This window comes from Anabrus simplex, chromosome 6, assembly GCF_040414725.1.
Source record: "Anabrus simplex isolate iqAnaSimp1 chromosome 6, ASM4041472v1, whole genome shotgun sequence".
Lineage (NCBI taxonomy): Eukaryota > Metazoa > Arthropoda > Insecta > Orthoptera > Tettigoniidae > Anabrus > Anabrus simplex.
Genome location: NC_090270.1, coordinates 217,427,004 through 217,452,678, shown reverse-complemented (window position 1 = coordinate 217,452,678; position 25,675 = coordinate 217,427,004). Strand labels below are relative to the sequence as shown.

General features: G+C 38.3%; 1 protein-coding gene across 1 annotated transcript in view; it reads right to left on the bottom strand.

Annotated features, from left to right (window-relative positions):
- The window catches only part of Hasp (Hig-anchoring scaffold protein), a 1,448,565-nt gene that overhangs the window by 42,374 nt on the left and 1,380,516 nt on the right, over positions 1–25,675 (bottom strand). The window contains exons 20-21 of the mRNA XM_068228385.1: positions 4,477–4,489; positions 2,710–2,871 (exon numbers count right to left, since the gene is read on the bottom strand). Of these exons, the coding sequence (XP_068084486.1) occupies positions 2,710–2,871; positions 4,477–4,489 (175 nt within the window). The remainder of the gene's footprint in view (positions 1–2,709; positions 2,872–4,476; positions 4,490–25,675) is intronic.

Sequence of the window (25,675 nt, the reverse complement as noted above, 5' to 3'; positions counted from 1 at the left end):
GATGTGAGAGAGGAAGGAGTAGCCTAGTAGAAGTACAGTAAGTGAAAGCAAGGCCACACTGAGCTTGATTTCTGTGGTCACCACTTCATGTGAACAGCGTTTAAGGCCCTAGAATTTGGAGCTGGAGATGAATGGTGTCATAAACAATGAAGTAAAATGGTCCAGACTTTATAGTTGTCTTGCGTATGTCTACGCCTTAGTCCTGTTTCCTGGTACAGGATCAAGGATGGCATGTTTTTATGACTTGATGTTCTTTCTGATGTCAGCCTCAGTAGTGGAGCTAAAGAAGATGAAATGAATAATAGTGAATAAAGTTGCATAAAGAGGTGGAAGGAATCCACTGTGGCCTGTGAATAGGAAATGTCCCGGCATTTGCCTGGAAATGAAACTGGGAAGCACAGAAAACCGTTCTCAGGACAGCCAATGGTGGGGTTTGAACCAATCGTCTCCCAAATGTAGAGCTTGGCTCCATAGCCGTAGCACGTTAACACACATGGCCACTCTGCTCAGTTGTAGGTGTATTCTAGTGGAAAGTGAAGGGAATATGTTGGGTATAAATTGCTGTTATACTATTGTGAAATGCTACTGCTGCACTGGTTTAACCCATAAGACTGTCTGGCTGCTGCAGTTGGTGCTAAATGTGATTCCTAGCTATTCTTGAATATTCTTTGGTATTTGGAGTAGGGTTTACTCAGTCTCGCAAGAATAATGGAGATATTATCTGATTTTGAAGAGAAGAAATTACATATTTCATAGGTACCAGTACTAATATTTACTGCAATGAGATCTGTCAGGTTTTTATTTTTGATGTAAAGGATATAAATATTGTGCATAGTCATGGCGTAAATAGTGTGGTAAATTACTCTCATCAGGAAGTTCAAACATATGTGACAAATCTAAATATATTTATGTACCGTCAAACAGGGTGATTTTGGATGGTTTTGAGGTTATTTTCAACTTAACTCATGAAGGCGATCTTAGATTGTATTGTTTATCTTCCTAATAATGAGGAACATATCTAATAAATACAATACCCTACAAATGAAAAAATATACGCCAACATATGTGTTCCTGAGAGAACAAACAGTAGTGTCCGAATTCACCCCGTACATCCGGGTGATTTCGGACGGACATGCTTCTTAAACAGCTGTCTAAAGTTTCAAAAGCGTATTAGATCATTTTGGACACAAATAGTCCTTTATTTTAATTCTCCGTTCTTTGTGTTTGAGTGTTGTGATATTTAAAGTGTTCTGAAGGTGTCCAAATATGAATAGCTGATTAAAATCATTATAATGATAAATTTAATACGTTATTGAACAATCTTTATTTTCTGACAAGGTAAATGTAAAATTTTCCGGTCTAAATTGGAATATTAATAGTTATAAACTGCACAGGAATCATACTAAAAGGTCTTAATATTTTTTATTACGAACGATATAAATCGTAACATTAAAAAAAAGGGTCGATACAATGAACATGTAGCTGCCATAGCCTATAAATCTATAAGACATTTTCTCTGAAAATGAACATTCCTCTCTTCTCAACTTGGGCTGGAAGTATTTTCAAAATTTGTTCTTTAGCTATTGTATCCTCATCAGGGATGTCAGGGAATACAAACCCTTTTCTGCTGATTTTATGTGGGCGCAAGTATTCAACATCCACATCCCTTGAACGAATATTTGAGGCCACACCAAAATACGGCGACGTATGTTCTTTGTTCCTCAACTTGTATTTATAATCTGCAACAAGGTAAGCCTCTTCTTGCAACACCAGAACTTCAGTACCTTGGTCATTACCTTCATTGTGTGTTTCATCACATTCATTTTCACTGCTGCTGGAAGAACTATCACCTGTTTCTGCACTTATTTCATCTCAGTGGAAGTCACGGCCAAAATCGACTTCTCAGCAAGAACATTTCATTTGCAGCAGCGGGAAATAGGAGGTTGTGTTGGAGGGTAATGAGCTTTCTTGAGCATTTCCTTCTTCACTTAGCACCGGTTGTCCTCCCATTTTTTTTTTTTTTTTTTGGATGTAACTTACTTCCTGCACTTTATGTTGTAGGGTGGACCAAGGTATACCATACAAATCAAATGCTTTCCCATAAGACAACTTGCCAATTTTAATATCATGTATAGCTTATTCTAACAGTTTTGTTTCATAATTACACCTTGATGTAGCTCCTTTCTGCCTCTGATAATTTCTAGGTATTGTCCAAAATCACCCAGACTGCTTTCCATTTTCAATAAAACATGCGTAAAACACTATTTTTCACGAAATCACACCAAAATTCCACAACAATCATTTATAAACACTTCAGTCAATTGATCTCACTAAGAACCATAGTTATAATGCATACCTTCCGGTCACGACAATCGAAAGTATCCACTTAATGATAATGCATGAACTTTCAACAATGCGAGCACACATTGAATATTTTCCAAAGTACGAAGTCGACTCTAAATAAAAACGCGGAACACGGGAAATATAACCTCGAGGTCAAACTAAAACATGCACGGAAGTGAAAAGCAGCGGCAACTCGTTGCTATGCAACAAAAAATTAGCGAATCTACCATATTGTCTGAAACCGCCTCTGTGTCTGAAATTGCCCCGTTTTACAGTACAGTATAACTGAAGGCCTTGGTATGCAAAGAAATACATCTGAAAAATAAATACCTATCATAATTATGATTAATAATGAGTTCTACTGACCTGTAGTTGTGGCTGATCACCCATTTTGGTGTGCCAAATCTGCGGATCCATAGGCATTCCATATGAAGAATTGTTCCAGGGTACACAACCAAACGACCATCATTACTCTGGGCAATTGGTCCAAGCTGGTGTCGAAAGAGGATCGTCGGAGGTTTTTCCACTGTAAGATAATTTCTATGACTGCGTTTGTAATAATGAAGAAGAATATTATTTACATCAAAATATGAGTAAAGAGTTGGAATGCACACAAAAATGCAGATATTGTACTCACCCAGAGATAAAAAAGAAGGCAAGATTAGAAATAAAGGGTGTGAAAACTTTAGCTTGAACAGGCAGAGGCAAGGTTATAGAGGCTGTGGTGGCGTAGTGGACACGGAAGCAGTGCAAGTCATATTTTTTTTCTTTTGTCACAGCTAGTAGAATTCCCAGTTTCAATTTTCACAAAGGGGAATAAACTAGTAAGATATGCTAAAACGAGCTCAGTGATTAGATCATTCTTATATTTTACTAATTATACTCTTTCTACATTATATTACTCACTAGATATGGTTGTTTAACTTCATTTATATCATAAAAATAATCATTTCTACTTAATACTTATACCAGAGAGTCTAGTTCATGGTGTGGGTTACTATAGTTACGTCCTAGTTGGTGAACCATGAGCAACGGCTGAGTGGCCTAGTAAGTGGTCCTGAGAGTTGGAATACCAGTTGCTATGGAATGGGCGTGGGCATCTCGGACATATTCTGAATCATGGCCCCCCTTGTGCTCAGGCGGCTAGGACTATAAAATCTACCATGGCCCCTAACCCATTAGAGGAGATATCCTCACTTGGACTATGTGTAAGTAGGGTAGCATCTTGCTCCAAGAATTTACCGTACTCAGAAAATTTTAAACAAGCCTCGGACCTATGGGAGTAACGGAGTCCCACTCCCATTTGACAGGCGAGGGACTCCTTGGAAACAACTTAGTGAGCGAAATGGAATTTGATGGGAAGCTGTAAATATTTATGAGGCTTATGGAAGAAAGAAAGTAGAACTGGCTGAGTCAGCAAAGTGGATGCATTTCTATGTGCTAGGAGTAAATGATATTCGGGTAAGGGGAGATAACGAGGAAGAGATAGGAGATTATAAAGTGTACTTGATGGGTGTTATAAAGGGAAGGGTATAATTTGGGGTAGGGCTGCTCATCAGGAATGCTATTGCACACAGCATAGTTTCTGTTAAGCACATAAATGAGCGAATGATGTGCGTAGATTTGGCAGTTGGAGGAATTAGGATGAGAATTGTCTCAGGTGCATTCACCATTTTGAGGGTGCAGATGAGGATGAAATTTACAAGTTTTATGAAGCATTGAGTGACATCGTAGTCAGGGTCAACAGCAAGGAAAGGATAGTGCTAATGGACGATTTCAACATGAAAGATGGAAATAGAACTGAAGGATACAAAAGGGTGATTGGTAAATGTGGGTAAGATATCGAAGCTAATAGGAATGGGAAGCGTTTTGCTGGACTTCTGTGCTAGTATGGGTTTGGCAGTTATGAATACATTCTTCAGGCATAAAGCTATTCACCACTACACATGGGAGGGTAGAGGTACTAGATCAAAAATAGACTATATCTAAACTGACTTCAAATTCAGGAAATCTGTTAAGAATGTATGGAGTTTTTTTTGGATTTTTTGATGATACAGAACACTATCTGATCTGTAGTGAAATAAGTATCTCTAGGCCTAGGATAGAGAAAGTGAAATCTGTATGCAAACGAATACGGGTAGAAAATCTCCAGGACAAGGAAATTAGACAGAAGTACATGGATATGATTAGTGAGAAGTTACGAACAGTGGGCAGTAATAGGTTCAGGATATAGGAAGAGAATGGGTGGTATACAGGGATGCTGTAGTTGAAACAGCAAGGGAATGCCTGGGATCAACTGTGTGTGTAAAGATGGGAAAAAGCGAACATCTTGGTGGAATGATGAAGTGAGAGCAGCTTGTAAACATAAAAAGAAGGTTGATCAAAACTGGCTCCAAACAAGGGCTGATGCAGGGAGAGTTTTGTATGTAGATGAAAGAAATAGAGCTGAACAAATAGTTGTTGAATCCTAAAAGAAGTTTTGGGAAGATTTTGGTAATAACCTGGGAAGGCTGGGTCGAGCAGCAGGGAAACCTTTCTGGACAGTGATAAAGAATCTTAGGAAGAGAGGAAAAAGGAAATAAACAGTGTTTTGGGTAATTTAGGTGAACTCATAATAGATCCCAGGGAATCACTGGACAGGGGGAGGGAATATTTTGAAAATCTTCTCAACATACAAAGGAAATCTTCCTAGTGGTATCGTAAACAACCGGGCTCATGGGGAGAAGGAAAATGATGTTGGTGAAATTACGCTTGAGGAAGAGGAAAGGATGGTAAATAAACTCCACTGTCATAAAGCAGCAAGAATAAATGAAATTAGACCTGAAATCGTGAAGTATAGTGGGAAGATAGAGATGAAATGGCTTCATAGAGTAGTAAAGTAGCATGGAGTGTTGGTAAGGTTACCTTCAGATTTGATAAAAGCAGTAATTGCACCTATCTATAAGCAAGGGAACAGGAAGCATTGCAACAACTATCGAAGTATCTCATTGATTAGTATAACAGGCCAAGTATTCACTGGCATCTTAGAAGGGAGGGTGCGATCAGTGGTTGAGGGGAAGATGGATAAAAACCAGTGTGATTTCAGACCACAGAGCAGCTATCAGGATCAGATTTTCAGTATGCGCCAAGTAATTGAAAATGCTACAAGAGGAATAGACAGTTGTGTTTATGTTTTGTGGATTTAGAGAAAGCATATGGCAGGGTACTGAGGGAAAAGATATTCACCATGCTGGGGGACTATGGCATTAAGGGTAGATTATTAAAAACCAGTTGGACTGCAGTGAGAATTGATAGTAGAATGAATAATTGATGAAAATTTTTTTAATGGATTTTTATGGATTTTTTATGGAGGCGTAAGGGTACTTACAAGGGTTAGACAAGCCTGTAATCTTTCACCTTTGTTGTTCATAGTTTACATGGATCATCTGCTGAAAGGTATAAAGTGGCAGTGAGGGATTCAGTTAGGTGGACATGTAGTAAGCAGCAGTCTGGCCTATGTTGATGACTTGGTCTCAATGGCAGATTGTGCCGAAAGCCTGCAGTCTAATATCTTGGAACTTGAAAATGGGTGCAATGAGTATAGTATGAAAATTAGCCTTTTGAAGACTAAATTGATGTCAATAGGTAAGATATTCAACAGACCTGACTGTCACATTGGTGATAAAAAGCTGGAACAAGGTAGATAATTTCAAGTATTTAGGATGTGTGTTCTCCCAGGATGGTTTGTTTGTTTGTTGTTTAAAGGGGCCTAACAGCAAGGTCATTGGCCCTCCCAGGATGGTAGTATAGTAAGTGAGATTGAATCAAGGTGCAGTAAAGCTAATGCAGTGAGCTCGCAGTTGCAATCAACAGTATTTTGTAAGAAGGAAGTCAGCTCCCAAACAAAACTATCTTTACATCAGTCTGCTTCAGGAGCGAAAGCTGGGTGGACTCAGGATATCTTATACATAAGTTAGAAGTAACAGACAACGAAAGTAGGGAGAATGATTGCTGGTACAAACAGGCAGGAACAATGGCAGGAGGGTACTCAGAATGAGGAGATAAAGGCTAAGTTAGGAATGAACTCAATGGATAAAGCTGTATTCATGAACTGTCTTCAGTGGTGGGGTCATGTGAGGCAAATGGAGGAGGATAGGTTACCTAGGAGAATAATGGACTGTGTTATGCAAGGTAAGAAAAGTAGAGGGAGACCAAGATGGTGATGGTTAGGCTCAGTTTTTAACGATTTAAAGTTAAGAGGTATAGAACTAAATGAGTCAACAGCACTATTTGCAAATAGAGGATTGTGGCAACATTTAGTAAATTCATAGAGGCTTGCAGACTGAACGCTGAAAAGCATACCAGTGTATAATGATGATGTATGTATGTAAGTGAAGAATTACAGCCTTTGCAGAAAAGGGAGTCTAGTCATCAATGATAAGAGAAAGTTGAAATGAAAAATTAGAAAATAATAATGATGATGATAATATTTTAATGAGCTGCTTGACTGTTGAACACCCCCATCATTTGCAACATATTTAACAATATGCCAGAGAGTCTGAATTTTTACTCCTTTGAATTCTTTCTTTCTTCTTCTTTCATTTTCACCAACTATGGACCACATTAACTCGATTTCAGCTGTTTGTGGCCTTTGATCCTTGCCCAGTACTCCTTCATTCTTTCACCCTGGAATCTCCTCCTCTCTTCCCTCCATGGTGCTTGGTTCCGGGATCTAAATTTTATCCTGGAAACTCTTGGTGTTCATGATTCTTGATTTGTAAACTTCTTTGTTGCTGATTTCTGTTCCTTTTATTCCCATATTTCACACCTCCTGAAGCCAGTACACCATCATTTATCTAGTCTCAAAAAACCTTATTACTTGTTGGTCAGTCTTCCTGGGTTCATTCTGTAGGTATTTACATACAACATGGCTCTCCTCTGAGATTTCTTTTTTGTTCTGCGGTACAATAATTCTTGGTTTCCTTTCTTCCTGTATGATCCATCCTCTGTTCTGTGGGGTCCCAGTACCCTCCCTCAGAATATTTCTCTCCATCAGTTCCAACTTCTTAACCAATCCTATTTTTGTCAGGTTCAAACATTCAGCAGCATACAAGGCTTCCAAATGGATCACTGCTTGGTAATGTCTGAGTTTTGCATTGATTGAGATCATCTTCTTGTTGTCGGTGGTCAGAGTTAGTGTGTACATCAAGTTCATCTTGTTGATTCTCAATATTAGTGCCTCCTTTTCCGACATGATGTTGTCCATCCACTCTTCAAGATATTTAAATTTATCCACTTTCTGAATCCTTTCTGCCTCTACTGTCATCCATCTGGGTGCTATTTTGATGTGATCATGTACTGGGTCTTCTCAAAGGAAATCCTTAGGTCTGTCTTACTTGCTTGTTCCTGGAACTGGCCAGTCTGGTTCCATGCCTCCTCTATTGACTCTGACAGAATTGTAAAGTCATCTACAGTATATATGACTGGAATTGCCCTTGTTTATTCTTTTCCCTCATCTTCTTATATTGATCAATTGGGTTCCTTTCCCCCTTTTGTATTTATCTTGTGTTCCTATTCTTTAACCATCTGTATGCATTTTTGTCAGTTTGTCTTCTCCTTTTTCTTTTGTTTGTCTGGCTGTCTTCTTATCCTACACTTCCCACAACAAGACAAGATGGCCCCTCAATGAGTGTAGAGCCTAACCTCCTAATAAAGCTGGGAAGCAGAAACAAGCTTGTTGGGGGCTGAGAAGAAATGGATCTAGAATACTTGGGACTGATGAGGGGAGAGCCAAAATATCTGTAGAAGACAGGAATGCCGATTGTGTCTGTAGAAGGCACTGACTGAATTAAAATCTTTTTACTCTGAAGAATTGCAGGAAGTACTGTATACACCTTGAAAGGTGCTTACGAATTACACTGGCAGAAAAAAATTATCCAAACACCATGAAATAAGGAATGTAGATTACGGAAATTTTGGCAGTATATTTTTCAAGGTAATATATTTAATTTATTAAAGGTACAAGACTACAGGTTAATATCCGCGTAAGAAAAGCCATCACAAATGTGCCATGCTGGTCCATTAGTAACCGATGTAATTGCCTGACTGTTGAATTCAGCCATGCAAACATGCATGCATTGTGTAGTACAGGTGTTGGATGTCAGCTTGTGGGTTGGAGTTCCATGCCTGTTGCACTTGTTTGGTCAATACAGGGACGGTTAATGCCGGTTGCGGATGATGCTGGAGTGGTTGTCCAGTTATGTCCCATACATGCTCGATTGGGGACAGAACAGGAGATTGAACAGGACAAAGCAACATGTCAGCACTCTGTAGAGCACATTGGGTTACAACAGTGGCATGGGGGCATGCAGTATCCTGTTGGAAAACACCCCTGGGTGTGCTGTTAAAAAATGGCAGCACAGCAGGTCGAATCACCAGATGGACGTACACATCTGCAGTCAGGGTTTGCGGGATAACCATGAGAGTGCTCTTGCTGTCATAGGAAATTGCGCTCCAGACCAGAATTCCCGGTGTAAGTCCAGTGTGTCGATGCCGCAGACAGGTGGAATGTAGGTGCTCACCGGGCCTCCTTCTAATCAACACACGGCCATCACTGGCACCAAGGTAGAAAACGCTTTCATTGGAAAACACAATGGACCTCCACTCCATCCTCCACTGCACTCACGATTGGGACATCACTGAAGTTGCAGATGGTGGTGGTCTGGGGTAAATGGAATGTACGCTGCAGGGTGTCCGGCTCGCTGCTGTACTTAACATAACTGATTTCAAACAGTTCGTTGCAACACTGTGGTGCCAACTGCGTCTTGAATTGCTGCTGCAGATGCAGTCCACTGAGCCACAGCCTCTCAGTGGTGCCACGGAGACGTCTGGAGCCCGGTCTTCTTGCGAGCGTACCTTATCGTGACTACTGCTGCCAGCACACATGCACAGTGGAGACATTCCTGCCAAGTCATTTTGCAATAGCACGGGAGGAAAATCCACCTTCACGTAGCCCTATTATACGGCCTTGTTCAGCTGCAGTGAGCTGTTGATACTGGCCTCTTTGTCATCGTAAAGGCATTCTTGACCCATTCACAGTCACTCTGTCCAATCGCAAAGGTAACTAACGCTCTCGCACAGTACAGTCCGTATTTAAAGCAAACCTGATGTGCAACATCATGGGGCTGCTACTAGTGTCATGCTAATGCAATTTGCAGGAAATTTGAACCAGGGACACCTTTCAGCTGTATAAACATGCCTACCAATGTTCGTTAATCTAGCACAACCCCTTCTTGTTGTTTGGATTTTTTTTTCTGCCAGTCTATGTCTTATATGAATATTAAAAAATCACTCTAAGCTCAGCAGCAGCTTAAAGAGAAATGACAACATTATTTACAGATTTTTGAATCTTATTGCTACATTCTTTACTAACATCGCTTCCAGCATTACACTTCGTATTTTATGTATTTATCTCCAGAAGTGTGTAATGGTATTAGTTTGTTGTCTTGTGCACAAGGAAGAGAAAGGGAAAGATCTGTGGAACTTGGTTGAGATAGAGCCTACAACAGATATGGAAAGGCCCAGGGGTTACTGGTTGTTAGCGGGCACCAATGGTCAAGTGGTTAGGATGCCAGCTACTTGTGCTATATCATAGGTTCGATCTTACCAAGGTCAGCTGATTACTGAAAACTAGGAGCTTGCTGGGTAGTGCTGTTATAAGTGTAAAGCAGGCTACAATCATGTTACATTCTGTTTTGGATCATGATTTTATGAGTAAGTTTCTGTCAATGGGAAGGCACAAGTGCCTCAATGATATCAGCTTCAGTCATTTTGTCTGTTAAAATCATATACAGTATATTACCAATAGTTTTGTTTGACTTCAAATTTTTCTCCCTTCAGAAACTGATCCTTGTAGATAATCCACTCATTTTGATATATGATTAAAATGACATTACTCACTGAAAATGTCAAGGTTTTAGGTTTCCCATTGAGTTCTATGTTACATATGAACCTTTAAATATATTGTTTGTTATTCCCTTTCACCTAATTTTCCAAGGATACTTTTAACATTTACAGTGGCATAGATGTTTGAATTAGAGTAGATTACTTGTGTACAGTTCAATTGTCATGCAAATCAACTCACAGCAAATTCTATCAGTCATTTATAGACCAACCAGGCAAAAGCTGGGGCAGGTGAAATTTTCTCTCCAACTGTTGATACTACGTTGGATATCAGCGCTTCCTGGTAAGAAATTAAACACTTGTGTTTAACTCTAATAAGCGTGCTATGGAAGTGAGTGAGTCGGAGTGTACAACAATAGCAATATTGTTTGAAAGTGAAATAAGCAACTCGTGAGTAAGTGATGAAACACGTTTGACAAAGAGAAGAATCAAACTGAAACATTAAGACTTACATTATGTGCTGATTCTTCATTTCCTCATTCCTGCTTTCCATATCACTGAACCTCTTCACTACTTTTGACCACATTACTCTGTTTCTTCCGGGAGTTGGTAAAAATGTAGCATGTTTACTTTTATTTCTGTTGTATCTTATCTTCTGTTATTATCTGGCCTCATAAGACAACTTTTGCATTCTTTGAAACCAAAATGGTATTTCTTTCTTAAAGTTAACCCTGTGATGACACTTAAATAAAATGTGAATTATAAAGAGTAACCTAGAAGGCTGACTACGCAAGAAGAAGATAGAAACTACCCATCCAGCTCTGTGTTTCTCTCCCTTTACTGATAATGGAATTCATTGGTTGACTCTCTGCACTAATATAAAAACGTCATCCTCACATGTGCGGCTCTGGCTGCAAAAAGTACAACATACTTGGGAATATACTGTGATCACAGAACCAAAGGAATCAAACATAGACTTACTGAAACTGTGTACTCTAGTTAAGAATACGGGAATAATGGACTGGCATTAATTCCAAACAAGCCCACCTGGTGGCCATATTTGGTTAGGTGTCAAGTCTTTATGGTATAATACTGTGATTGGCTTATTTGAGTCCTGTTGGTGGGAAAAATGTCACTACAATTTCTAATCACTACATTGTATGCCAAAAGTCTGAATTCAATTCCAGATCTCTCCACAGTGTTTTTATGACACCGTTGATGGTGATTTGTCCATTGGATGACGAAGTTAAGCTTTAAGCAGACCCTTTGGTGTTACTTGACAGGAGTAAGCAAAGTGCTGACACCAGGTTTCACCTTCTCCCTACCTCTTATTGATATGTTGATGGGCCCATATTACACTTCGGAAAAATAAAAAAGAACCTTGATCTTAATTATTAATCAGCTTTGCCTTCTCTTTTAAAAATAATGCTTTGCTTTTCTTTATTATACAAATTTCGTTTCTTTTATACAGCCTGAGCAAGCTGAAGTAAGCCAGCCATCATGAGAAGGTCGCTTGAGGTGCTGTTACAGTGGGTCTAAAACTTGAAAGGGTTATCTTTGTTAAGATTTAATAAGCACACTATGCAGAGAAGAATCAGTGTGCAAAATATGGAATAATCTTGTGAAGTTCTTATATTTTGCATAAAATGCTAGAGAATTCTTCCTTGCATAGCAGACTAACATCTGGTACTGATGAGCCATCCACAGAGAGTACAGAAGTATTGAGTTGATGCCTGGTGATATCCTTTTTTGTTTCAGATTTTACAGAGTGTCCAAGAAGTAACTGTGTAGTTCATTGTTGAGAAAATTTAGGAATAATATGGTGGTTTCATTTATCCGAGTACATTAACAGTCAGAAAACTCATGTCTAAAGCACTGACAATGCTCACGAGTGCCTCTACAGGATCGGAAGGTCAGGGTATGGTGTGTCTTAAGTCAGCAGTATGTTATTGGGCCAAATTTTTTCCATGCCACGACCAACACAGAATGTTACCATACTGAAATTCTGGAGCCTTTTGGAGCCCAACTCAATGAGCGTAAGATTCAAGAGGGCTGATTCCAACAAGACTTGTATGTGGTAACTACAGGCCACAGGAGGACATTTCTAACATCTCCTGTTGAGAAAACTGCACTGCCAAAAGTACCACTTCAAATTTCAAATTTCTACTCCACAGTTACTGTATATTTTGGACACTTTTTACTGTATAAAAGAAGCCAGGGAAGTCCTTCTGAACATTTACTTCAGTGCAAAGTTCAATTCCTTCCATTTTCCTGTATTTAGAGCAGATGATAGATGAAAGTCACGCCAGCCCTGTGGTGTAGGGACAGCATGCCTGCCTCTTACCTGAAGGCCCTGGTTTCAAATCCCGGCCAGTTCAGGGATTTTTACCTCTACCTGAGGGCTGGTTCGAGGTCCACTCAGCCTATGTGATTACAATTGAAGAGCTGTCTGATGGTGACATGGTGGCCCCGGTCTAGAAAGCCAAGAAAAACGTGTCAAGAGGATTTGTCGTGCTAACCACACAACACCTCATAATCTGTAGGCCTTTGGGCTGAGCAGCGGTCACTTAGTAGGCCATGACCTATCGGGGCTGTTGCACCATGGTGTTCAGTTTTTGGGTAGATGAAAGTCTGGATCTATGATTGCTGCCTGTCGCTCCCTCTTCCTGGCATGAGCTTCACATGCTGTATTTTTTAGGACATTGATCTTCACTACTTCCATGACAAAGAAGCCGGTGTTGGTGGGTTGGTACACAAGTCTGATCCATGAGGTTCTTAATAGGCAGAGGGCTTTTCTTAACACATTCTTTTCAGAATTTATTCATTAGGAACAAAGTAAAATTTCAGGGATACCTGAACTTTAATGGATATAAATTAGGTACTGTAATATCTTGGCAGATCTCATCATTCACAAGCAATGCACAGGATTGGCACACACTCTGTAACCCACTGGCGACCTTACTGAAACTGGAAGTCTTTATGGATTCTTGTTTTTTCAATCAAAGGTATTGTTGTGAAGATACTCAAAGGTCTAATTAGTAATGAAATCATTAATTTTATATTGGTGGAAACAAACTACAATGGAAGAAACACAGAACCAAATAAATGGGTAAATGTAACTGGGTACAAATTGTAGAACTTTTTCACATTCATTATTTATCTGAGGCTACTTATGTACCCTAAAATACTGAACAACTGGTCAAATAATATCTTCTATTATTTATGTACATATTTTTCCATATAAAAGTCTTTAGGATCATTCATGTGCAATGATTTCTTAATTGTCCTACTTTCTATGTACCCCTTGCATGTCCCACATCATATGAAGTTAGTTCGCCTTCTGTACAGATGAACCAGAAAGTATGAAAGCATAATCTGTGAACGAGGCACAGTGAGGCTCCATTATATACAATGTGTCAAGAGATCCAACAGCGGGTCTCATAGTTGTCAACGCATTAAATATGTAGCTTTCAAGGTCTCCATAATCTCTTGCAGGCATGCAGAGGTAAGACAGATCCATATCTTACTGACCACATTACATGATATTAGTCCGATCTTGATGTAAAGGGTGGGCTTTATTCACTTTTATGGGGTAAAGTTGTTACATATTTTTCATCAAAACCAAAAGTTAACAATTACTGTTTGAGATTGAATAATTGTACTTTTCAAAGCTCCCTGTGTGGGTGAAGATGGACTTTGAAAGATTAGAGATAACATTCAAAATTAAATTACTCAATAAATAAGTTGTTTTCATCTCACTCTATCTCATAAATTCATTTTGACTGACATTTTGCAAAATATTTGTAGTTTCAGTTGTATGTGTCATGACTATGGCCCTAATCTTTATCCACTAAAAATGCTTAAAAAATGCAAAACGATTAAAGAAATATAACTTACACTTTAAAATCATTTACTGTAATTTTATCCTAAGAGTTGATTTATCTGTAAATTTTTGATTTAAGCAATATTTTTCCAGAAATGTTCACAAACTTGGATTACTTACTTTATTTCATAGAACGTTGTTTGTACTAAAACTTGCAAAAGTCAGCTGAAAATGTATTAACAGAGAACTTGGATTTGACCTTTGTAAGAAGTAGTTCTTGTGCACTAGCCTTCCTCCCTTTTTTTTCGCTGTAATATGTGCAGTCGTGTTTGAATGTTGTTCAAGCTGAAATTCTTACACATTTCACTTCTCTTGAATGGACTTGATGGTACATAGTGACACCATCTGTTGAACAGCAACTATTATACCCACTGATATATTGTCCTCGTGACTGGAAAAACCGTTGTGTGAAATATTTCAGCTTAGAACTTTGGCTGGTAATGTTCTGTCATCTAAGGTTCAATATTGTGCGAGTATATTAAAAGAATTCTCACTCTTGTGTGTTGTGGGTCAGTATTTCTGCGACAATATTATTCAGGTGCAACGATGATATTCAACATTTCCTGCTACTCTTTTCTTTAGGGATTTAGCAAATGAACACTTAAATGAGATGCAGACTACAAAAGAAATAAGTAACACATTAACTGATGGGACTCCTCACAAGACTGACCAATGGCATGATGAAAGGAATGCAGAATAATCCAACCCCCTCCCTTCCACCCAAGTTGCGTGCTTGTATTGGCAGCATAAGAGTAAAGTGCCGCAATGCAGAGTAGAAAATAGCATGCTTTTCCTGTTAGTATGGGATGTCCTAAACATAGGCAAAACCAATTTTGTTTAAGATTTTTAATATTAAACTAGTACCAGTACGGTATGCTGTTATGTTTAGAATATTATGCAATAGCATCAAAAACCCTTAACATATGCACATACACATTTTCAGAAAATCCAGGTGCTAGTTGTAACTTATGCCTGCCTGCCATTTTGTACAAACCTTCTTAGGTATTGTAGAAGAGCGGAGTCTTAAACAGAACATGTAGAATTTATTAATCAAGTTATATGCTTGAATGGATTTTATAATGTAATGATACATTGTAATGTGACTCAGAAGTTGAGTTCTTGTAATTTTATGATGATAATATGTTGACTGCATCAAAATTTGATGTTAGATCATCTTGAATCGTTACAAAGGATGCAAAAAAATGTTTAAAAAAATGCTGGAACAAACTGAGGGGTAAGTTCATCATACTATAACAAGAAAACATATAAATGCCTGGTTTTGTGAGTTATTATTGAAAGATAACGAACTGGTTTGGTATGTTTTGTGGCAATAGTAAAGCATGTTTGGAAGTGGTACAAACTAACAGTCAAGTGATGTTTTTGATACAAATCAATCTAATGATTATTGCAGCCAAAGAGGCCTGTGTACATTCATTATTAGACTGTTTCATATATTTGACTTGTCCTGTAGATTGGTTACATTTGAGTGCCTAACTAATGGCAGGATATTCATTTCATGAGTAGGCAGATATGATTATCATGTATGGTTGTATGAATGGCAGTGGATACTAGGTAGCACAGCTGTATCAGTTGGCATTCCCAGACTGAAAACACCCAAACCATGGAACTTTTTCTACAGTTTATTATGAAGTTGCTGAGACAAGATCTCTAGCACCACAAACTGTAGATTGAGGGAGACCAAGAGTCATTTGTATGCCTAGTCAAAAAGAACACATTATTCAGGCTGTTGAAGGATATTCAGAATCAGAATTAGCTATAGCATTTCTTAAATCTTGCATGAAGGCATCATAGAGGATACTCCACGAACACAATAATAATATATTAAATTAATGTAGTATGGTCTACCTTTTTTTTAATACTATATTATGAATATTATTGAATTACATTACTAAACTAGGGACTAGTTTCAGCTTTGGCTAACCATCTTCAGCCTTAATGTATACATCTAATAAATAAACAAATGTAAAAACACAGAACTGACATGAAAACTAATGTACAAATACACAATTAACATTAAAATCTGGGATGACTAGGTGAAAAATCTGAAAAATAAATTAGGCTCTAAATTCTTAGCATCTGGAGTATGCTTCTCATCTAGACTCTTTCTTGTATTGATATTCATAGAACTGTTAGTTCCATCACTGCTAATCATTACAATTTCAACTGAAAAACGGGAACTGGCAAATGTTGATTCTGTAGTCAGATCATCAATCACCAAATCTACTTGAGTGGTGTTAGCAGTATGCAAGCCACTGGATGCCACTGTAAATAACCACCAGCTGACGCAGAACTGCTAGATTGTGTTTCCACATCAAAATAAAATGAAATGTTCCTGTAGTGCTTGTTAAAATCATACTGAAATATTGTTGGACATTGTCAGGCTGGCACATGAAGATATGGTTAAAACTGACACATTCTTAATTTGTGGCTGGTATAAATTTGCAATTCATTGCAGTGTCCATGAAGTTGACCTCTCGTTGCAGCATGTGGTGCATGGTGTATTGTTGTGTGCCTCATACTAAACTTATTAACCATACTAACCATAGGCACCACTAAGGTTAGTCTAAGGTTAGTATGAGGCACACACCAATACACCACACACCACTAAGGTTGTGTGTTTTTAAATTTGTTTATTTATTAGATGTATTACATTAAGGCTGAAGATGGCCAACCAAGGCTGAAACTAGTCCCTAGTTTAGTAATGTAATTCAATAATATTGCATAATATAGTATTGAAAAAAAGGTGGACCACACAACATTAATTTAATAATAATTATTATTGTGATCACAATTCAATATGGATCAAAACCATCAAGTTTATATCCTATGACAACATTTGTGGGCTGATGGAAATCTTCCTTGTCAATTCATGCTAGACACCAGCAGTAATTCAAAATCGATGTGCAGGCTGGTGTTGAAGGTGACTCTCTCTGGTGGCTCTACACATTCTGCCAGCACGTCTTATAGGCAATAGGCAATGTCTTCTTCTTAGGATGCCATCTCTCTACAAAGGCTAGCGATACGATTGATTATGATAACTTGCGAAACAGCGGCTCAAATGTTTCAACAGAATATCTACAGAAAATTTATTGAGAACACTCTTCCAGACCCTGGCAATAAGAGGAACCATGCCATTTATTGATGATGGGGCTCCAGCACATTTTAGATGAACTGTTTAAGTGCACTTGTTGATATTTATGATGATAGACAGACAGACAGGGAGGAGAGCATGAGTTTCTTAGTATGGCTGTAGAAGGTGGCACCACTCAGAACATGGCTGACTTAATGCATCACTCAAGAAAGATCTAGTAGGGCATGCTCAGAGATTCATAGTTTGAATTAATGCTGACAGATGAAGCTGTGCAGAGCTGTGCGCATCAACATGGCATGAGGAAGCTCAGAAATATCTGGATAATAACTCAAAACTCTCTTCCAAGTGTTCCTGAGAGGGCCAGTAATGGACATGCGGTGGGTCTTGGCATGAACTCCTTGGGGGAGACTGTCTATGAGGTGATACAATGTCTCTAGAGAAACAGCTGACCATTCTTCCTGCAGCACTGTAGCAAGCATATTTACAGTTAAGGGGTGTTGGGGTCTGGAGCGAAGTTGCCATTCTAGTGCACCCTAGAGGTGTTCGATAGGACTGAGGTCAGGGCTCTGGCTAGCCAGTCCATTTCTGAAAGCTTATTGTTACAAACCACTTATGAACAGACCCCACTTTATGATAGGGAACATCAAACCTACTACGCTGGTGTAGCAGGCGGAGAGGGGATACTCCCACGTGGCGCGTCGCAGGTGGTGGATAGAGGGGTCCTAACCGTCTTGCCGGTGGACTTAAGCGAAAGAAAATAGCTCTCGCGGACCAAACACTCAACTCCTGTGGCTGGGGGATGAAGATGAATACACCCATGGTATCCCCTGTCTGTCGTAAGAGGCCATTAAGCAACCAAGGGATGATTGAATTAGAACCATGAGACTACTTGTAATTAGTACCATCACATGAGGAACACCATGGCCCGCCTTTACTTGCGAGTAGTACCACTATGTTAGGTACACAATAGATTTGTGATTAGTAGCAACAGAGGGTGAATCAGTATTAGTTTTACAGTACCCATGATTAGTACCACTATATGAGCAGCCCCATGGGTTTGCGTTGCCTGTGATTGGGTCTGGGTTCCCTGTGATTATTACCCACTACGTGAGGAACACCACAGGATGGTACGAGTCCCTGTGATTAGTACACCTATGTGTACATGATGGATTTGCACTGCCTATGAGTGGCACCATAATGTGAGAAACACCGTGAGTCTACTTTATGATTAGTACCGCTACATGAGAAATACCATGGTTCTTACTTTCCTAGCGATAAGTACCATTATGAGGGGCCGTTGATCTGGATTTTGGACCCCTTTAGACAACAAGCAGCATCAATTCAGGATTGTGCTCTGGTAGCAGCCCCTTGGTCAATATATACATCTGTATTGTTTTAAGATAGTTTCTGGGAAGGTGGGGCATTGCGGGTCGAATCTACTGATTGTTTTAAGTTAATCATTGTTCATCATCTCTTTTTGAATTCTAGTCAGTGGATTAATTTTGGAATTATTTTTAACTTTCAGTATTATGAGTTGGATCCACTGATTATTTTAAATTCATGTTCATCCATTCATTCTTCATCATCACATTTTGAATTCCGGTCAGTGGATGAGTTTTGGACTTTTAAATTGTCATTACATTAGGTGCTGATGACCTAGATTTTAGGCCTCTTTAAACAACAAGCATCATCATCATCATCATCATCATGATAGGAAACATTATCATGCTGAAGCACACAGACGTTTTCTCCGAACTGTTGTTTTTTAGACAACACACAGATAGTTCAAAATGTCCTTTTATCCTTTTGCTTTTAACCTGCTCTTTAGTATTTTTAGAGGACAAAGTTCCTTCTATGAAAACACCCCAATACTATCTCTCCCCTTCTGTCAAATTTCATTGAGGGAGTTGTACAGGTTGACATTCTCCACACCCAGACCCTCCCATCTGACTCCCATATGTTCTAGTGTGATTCATCACTCCAAATCATGCAACTCCAGTCATCCACATACCAGTGGTAGTGCTTTTTACACTACTGAATACAGTGTTTAGCATTCACTGGAAAAATGTGCAATTTCTGAGCAGGTGCCCAAGCCATGAACCCCAGTCCTCATATATTTCAGAGCACAGCCATGGTATTAACTGTGCAATTCATGGGTGATGGCATCGCACAATGTTATGCGATTTTCCTGTTCCACCTTCTTCAATGCTCGATGGTCCTTGTTGGTTAACACACATTGCCTACCCTGCCATTGTTTTTTTGTGATTGTGTCTTTCAGTTTCAGAATCACATCCATGACAGTCAAAATAGTCCTGACTGACAGCTTCCTGATGTGGCAACCAAGAACCATTCCATATTCAAAGACACTAAGCTTTCTTATGCTACCTTTTTTATCAACCATCTCATAAAGCCCTCTGCTGCCTTTTATAGCAGCAGCAGCAGCAGTGGTTGTAGTGACATTTAGAGGTATATGAGAACTTTTGATCAGTGAATGTATATAAATTACATTTATGACTTCATTTTACAACTGTTGATAACATTTTTCCGGTGCTGGATGATTTATACAGTACAAAGAATGATGTGTTCTTTCAAAACAAGTTATTTTTTAAATTTACAATTTATGATTGTATAAAATTTGCCTGACCTTATTTAAGTTTTGCCTCATGAACATGCTGTATATTGTAACTACAATTTATGAATTTTTGGAACTTTACTATTTATAGGATATCCTTTCTTTTACCATTAACATGAGCTTTAATGCACTATATGGGAGCATACAATCACACAGACTCTTCAGATAAACATAATATCCTTAGTACACTCATACCTAAAGAAGAAACTACTTCTTATTAAGCACTCACACACTTCTCTTTTTGATTGTCAGTTTCTTTTTGAGAGACCTCTTATATCAATGTTACACAGGCACTGAATTTTTTTAAGTTCTTCTTTTAGTCTTGATATTAATAGATGGCACTGTTGTTTCATAGATTAGTATAATTCCACACTATAAAAGAAGATGATAAACAGAACTTAGACTACTACAAACAATTATGGTACCAATATAGACACATACTGTGACAAAGCATCTCTACATTTAGAAAAACATTGTGATGATATAGGTATTATCTTCTGGGCTATCAGGCCATGGTCTTTTCTTGACGAGTGTTAAAAATGTATTCTTGATATTCAGTGTAATTGATTCTTCAACTTATGGCGTAGCTGAGAATTTGGAGCTACTACTATAATATCACATTGGGCATACAAATTATTCCATCAATAATTCTGAGCTTCTCATGTGATAATCTCAACAGTTGAAGATAAATAACACCAAGATTAAAACTGGTTTCGATGTGGTATGTGGTATTACTGTTTACCAGAGAACCACTGAATAATGCTCTTTACTACATTGCTGGTATAACAGCTCCCTCAACCACTGCCTATGAACAGTGTCTTTCCTGTGGGGTGGTGTTTAATACACTTACTGATGAAGAAAGTTATGGTGAATCACCAATGTTGGATTTTCTCGTAAGAATATATGGCTGCCACATTTCTGACTCCATCTCTAGAAAACCTGTATGTATATATCATCCCAAGGAGAAGTGAGCAATAATTATAGTAAGACCAAAAGGTTATGTGAACTTCATCTCTACCCTAAGAAAATTGATCATCTTTCCATGACTAGTGAATGGTTACAACAGGGAATATATTTTACAAGCCTTCCAGACTTCACACTGCCCAAAGGAAAACTCCAATCCACTGTAAATATATCTTATATACAGTCAATGTGGCCCTAAAGCCTCTACAAATTGGAAACCTTAGGCATGATTGTGGACCCATTTTAATAATAGGCCAATTTTTGTAAAATTCTGCAAATAGAACAGAGGTACCAGTATGGAATAATATGCACAGTTCAACTGAAATTAAGGTTTAATAATTTTAATTGCTTAAAACACTATTTTATGTACAACTGCATAAAAGAGTGAAATTAAAAATAAACACTATTATACCCAGGACAATTGAATTTGGATGAGTGCCCAACAATGTCAATTTATTTGAATTAATATTTGACAAATGGCAAAAAGGAAACAAAATACCAACCTAAAGACAAACTTCCCTGAATATTTCTTCGAGTGTGCAGCCAGTACCACAAAGTAGAGAACAATGAGGAATTGAAATTGCTTCTTACATCAATGGCAATTAAATCATTTCTTGGTATTCATTGCATGCTTCATTGTATAAAATGTCCACAATGAGGTTGGCATGGTGTTCAAGATTTAGTACAGATCCCATAGCCATTTTTATAATGGTTAAGACCTAGCACTGGCATTTGTGAGGGCTCATTCTCTGCTGAAGTTTGGATTTTAATTATTTGAAATCAAAAATAATCTATTCAAATACTTAAAAACAGGAAATAATATTAAAGGCTGAATTAGTTCTGACTTGGATCTATAAAGGTCATACAAATTAATACATTTTTGAACGAGCTATGAAATATTTCTTCACATTTCTTAAATATTCTTTTTTTAAACCCCTCATGGGCTGCAAAATATGGCCTTGAGGGCCGCATGTGGTCCATGGACCACCATTTGGAAACCCCTGCTATATACCTTTCATATCAACCACTTCTGACTCAGTCACCATAGAATCAATAGTGTCTTTACCACTGTTACAAAAATACTCGAAAGTTACTGTATGTTCAACCAGGATCTGGCTTTAATACATGCCATGTTCTGAGAAGATATAGTAACCAGCAGTAAACTACCAAGCCCAATGCTAACAGCAGATTAAAGGAGCACAAGCATCACAGTCATCTGAACTAACCAGAGAAATTTGCTGTAACTGAGCATGTGATCATTTGAAACGTGATAAAAACATTCAAAGAAATTGATTTGGTGGCTACCACTTCCAGTATTTTGCTCGTTTGCATTGAAGAGAAGCAGTCCAATAACTTCATCCACAAGGAAAATGGCCTGCAGTTAAACCGATCCTGACTTCCAGTATTCGGAAACAGACAGTAGCTTGGCCTTAGACAGTGCTGATTTATAAACGGGTCCAATGGGCCAGGGCCTAGGATGCCATAATTTTGGGAGTGCAAAGTTTGCTACAACGTGTTTCTTATTACTGTTCTATGAAGGAATAATATTCTAATGTTAATGAATTAATTAACTAATTAATTAATTAATTAATTAATCAATTAATTAAAATTAAAATATTTACTACATTGTATAAATAATTATCACTATCACATTATTATAAAATCACATATTTAACAATTATAACTTGAACAGAGTTACTTTGCACCAATTTTGTCACTTCTCTAAATGTATGCTGTCTCATTAATACGGTATTGTAATAATATTATAAATTAAGTATATTTTGATGTATTTCATGCCTTTTTCATATTTTCGTATGGTAGGGAATATGCAAGCAATTAAACAGAAATTTAAAACACTGAGAATATGGTCATCTGGAACATGACAAAAGATTCAAAGAAACCGATGTGCTGGGTACCACTTCCAGTTTTTTACATGTTACAATGAAGAGAAGCATTCCAATAACTTCATCCACAAGGAAAATGGCCTGCAGTTAAACAGAGTCTGGCTTACAGTACTCAGAATCTGCTTCAAGCAGCAGTTTGGCCTTGGTAAGTGCTCGAATGGCATGTGGTTTTATGTAGACTAATAATTTATTATTATTAGCCCGCCTTGTGGCCATAATCATTAAGGCAATAAGTCTATGGTCCGACACCATGGTTAGCTGGTTCGAGTCCCATTGCTGGAAAAAGGTTTCACCATCAGAGTGTTGGCCAGCAGGGTAGGAGAGGTGGTCATATACAATTTCTAATTACTAGATTATGTGCCAAAAGCCTGGATTCAATTTCAAACCTCTCCGCAGTGCTCAAATGGAGTGAGGGCATATGAAACTGTTGATGGTGATTTGTCCATCAGATGGGGACAGGAATAGGCTATGTGCCGGCACTGGGTTTCACCCTCTTCTTTCTTACTATCATATATCGTGTCATTAATTTCATCTCATTAACTCCTCTGATGAGGCTGACGTCATAAAAATGTATTATTATTATACCAATTCTTAAAAAGTGACAGTATTTTTAACAATTCAGTTCATAATCTAACCTTACAAATGACAATTTTGTAGGTCAGTAATCAACTGTCCTTATGAAATATTGAATTTTATCACTATCCTATAATAGCCTCCATGGCTCAGGCGGCAGCGCACTGGCCTCTTACCGCTGGATACCGTGGTTCAAATCCCGGTCACTCCATGTGAGATTTGTGCTGAACAAAGCAGAGGCGCGACAGGTTTTTCTTCAGGCACCCCATTTTTCCCTGTCATCTTTCATCCCAGCAACACTCTCCATTAACATTTCAGTTCCAGTTCATCTGTTAGTCACTTATCATTGCGCCAGAGGGGTGCGACAGGCTTCGGCAGCCAGTGCATTTCCTATCCTCACTGCTAGATGGGGGATTCATTCATTCCATTCCTGACCCGGTTAAATGACTGGAAACGGCTGTTGATTTTCATTTCATTACTACCCTATAGGCTTCACAAATAATACAATGGGAGGAGGTGCCAGAATGGGCTGTGTTCAGGTTGCTAAGTACCCTAAATCCATGCCTGGCCTTGGAATCCTTTCTCTAGAAATCTGGACATCTCACTAAATGCTTCCATCCTTACCTATATAAGAAGTCAATGCCATCTGACTGCCAGACTGTCCTGACAATACAAGCTGTCAAGAGGTGAAATGTTGACACTCGTCAAAATGTGACTATGGCTTAATAGCCTAGAAGACAGTCTGTTTATAGCATTGTACATAAATATATAGAATGTTTTATACCTCTTGCAAGAAAGGATTTTACTAAGGGTTTTGATTTTTTTTTAAACTTACTGTATTCGGTGCCAGTATGATCTCAAGAAATTGGTTACCCTTACCAGTATTGCCTGAGATGATTGAAGTGAATGAATTATGCAAATGAAATCCTAGATGCTGAGTTCTCATGAGGTAAGGTAAGCATGGAGGAGGGGTTCATTCTTCTGAAAAGCTTATTTATTAGTCTTAAGAAAGAATTTAAAAACATTGTTCCATTATCCTTATTACGAATACAATAATGTTACAGAATACAGACAACCTTTCATGGATGAAGTATAAGAATATATAGTGTAAGATATTTTGGACATTTATGGTAGAAGTAAAAGAAGAATAAATACTGGATGCTGTGCAATGGAAAGGTTGAAAGTCATCTGACTTGACAGAAGAATACCAAAATCTGCTTTTACAGACTCTTGTGTTTTCCATCTTCTTGCATAGTTGTGCAACCTGTGCTATATTAGATAGAGAACATCAGCATATTGATGCGTTTGAAAGTTGCTCTTGATGAAGAATGCTAAGAATACCATGGACATAGAGAAGGGATAACCTGAGTCAACCCAGCTTGCACTCCCTTACTGCAAAGTTTGCATAAAAAGAGACCCGTGTAAAGATAGTTTCATCAGGGAGTTGACTTCTTTCTTACAGATCACAACCGCAAGCTCACTGCATTAGCTTTGCTACATCTTGATTCAATTTCACTTACTATACTTTCATCTTAGAAGAATACACATCCTAAATACTTGGAATGATCTATGTTTTAAAGTTTTGTATTTCCAACCTGACATTCAATTCTGTTGAATTTCTTACCTACCGACGTCACTTTAATCTTGAAAAGCTAATTTTCATGTTATACTCATTGCACCCATTTTCAGGTTCCAATATATCAAACTGTAAGCACAACTGCTATTAAGACCAAGTTGTCAGCATAGGCCAAACTGCTTACTACATTTCCACCTAACCGAATCTCTCCCTGCCACTTTATACCTTTCGGTAGATGATCCATGTAAATTATGAACAACAATGGTGAAAGACTACAGCCTGTAAAAACCTTGAACCAAGAACTCATTCTACCATCAATTCTCACTGCAGCCCAGTTGTCAACATAGATGCCTTTGATTTATTTTAATAATCTGCCCTGAATCCCATAATCCCCCAGTATGCTAATATCTTTTCCCTCAGAACTCTGTCGTATGCCTTCTCTAGATCTACAAAGCATAAACATAACTGTCTCTTCCTTTCATAGCATTTTTCAATTACGTGGTGCATACTGTGGTCTGAAACCTCTCTGGTTTTCATCCATCTTACTCTTAACCACTGATCGTACTCTCCCTTCCAAAGGCCAGTGTAACCTTGGCTGATATACTAATCAATGGAATACCATGATAGTCATTGCAATCCTTCCTGTTCCATTGCTTATAGATAGGTGGAATTACTGCTTTCACACAATCAGAAGGTACTTTGCAAACATTCCATCCAAATCTTATTATTTTATGAAAGTAATTCATCCCTGCTTTTCCACTATATTTCACCATGTCTGGTCTAACTTCATCAATTCCTGCTGCTTTGT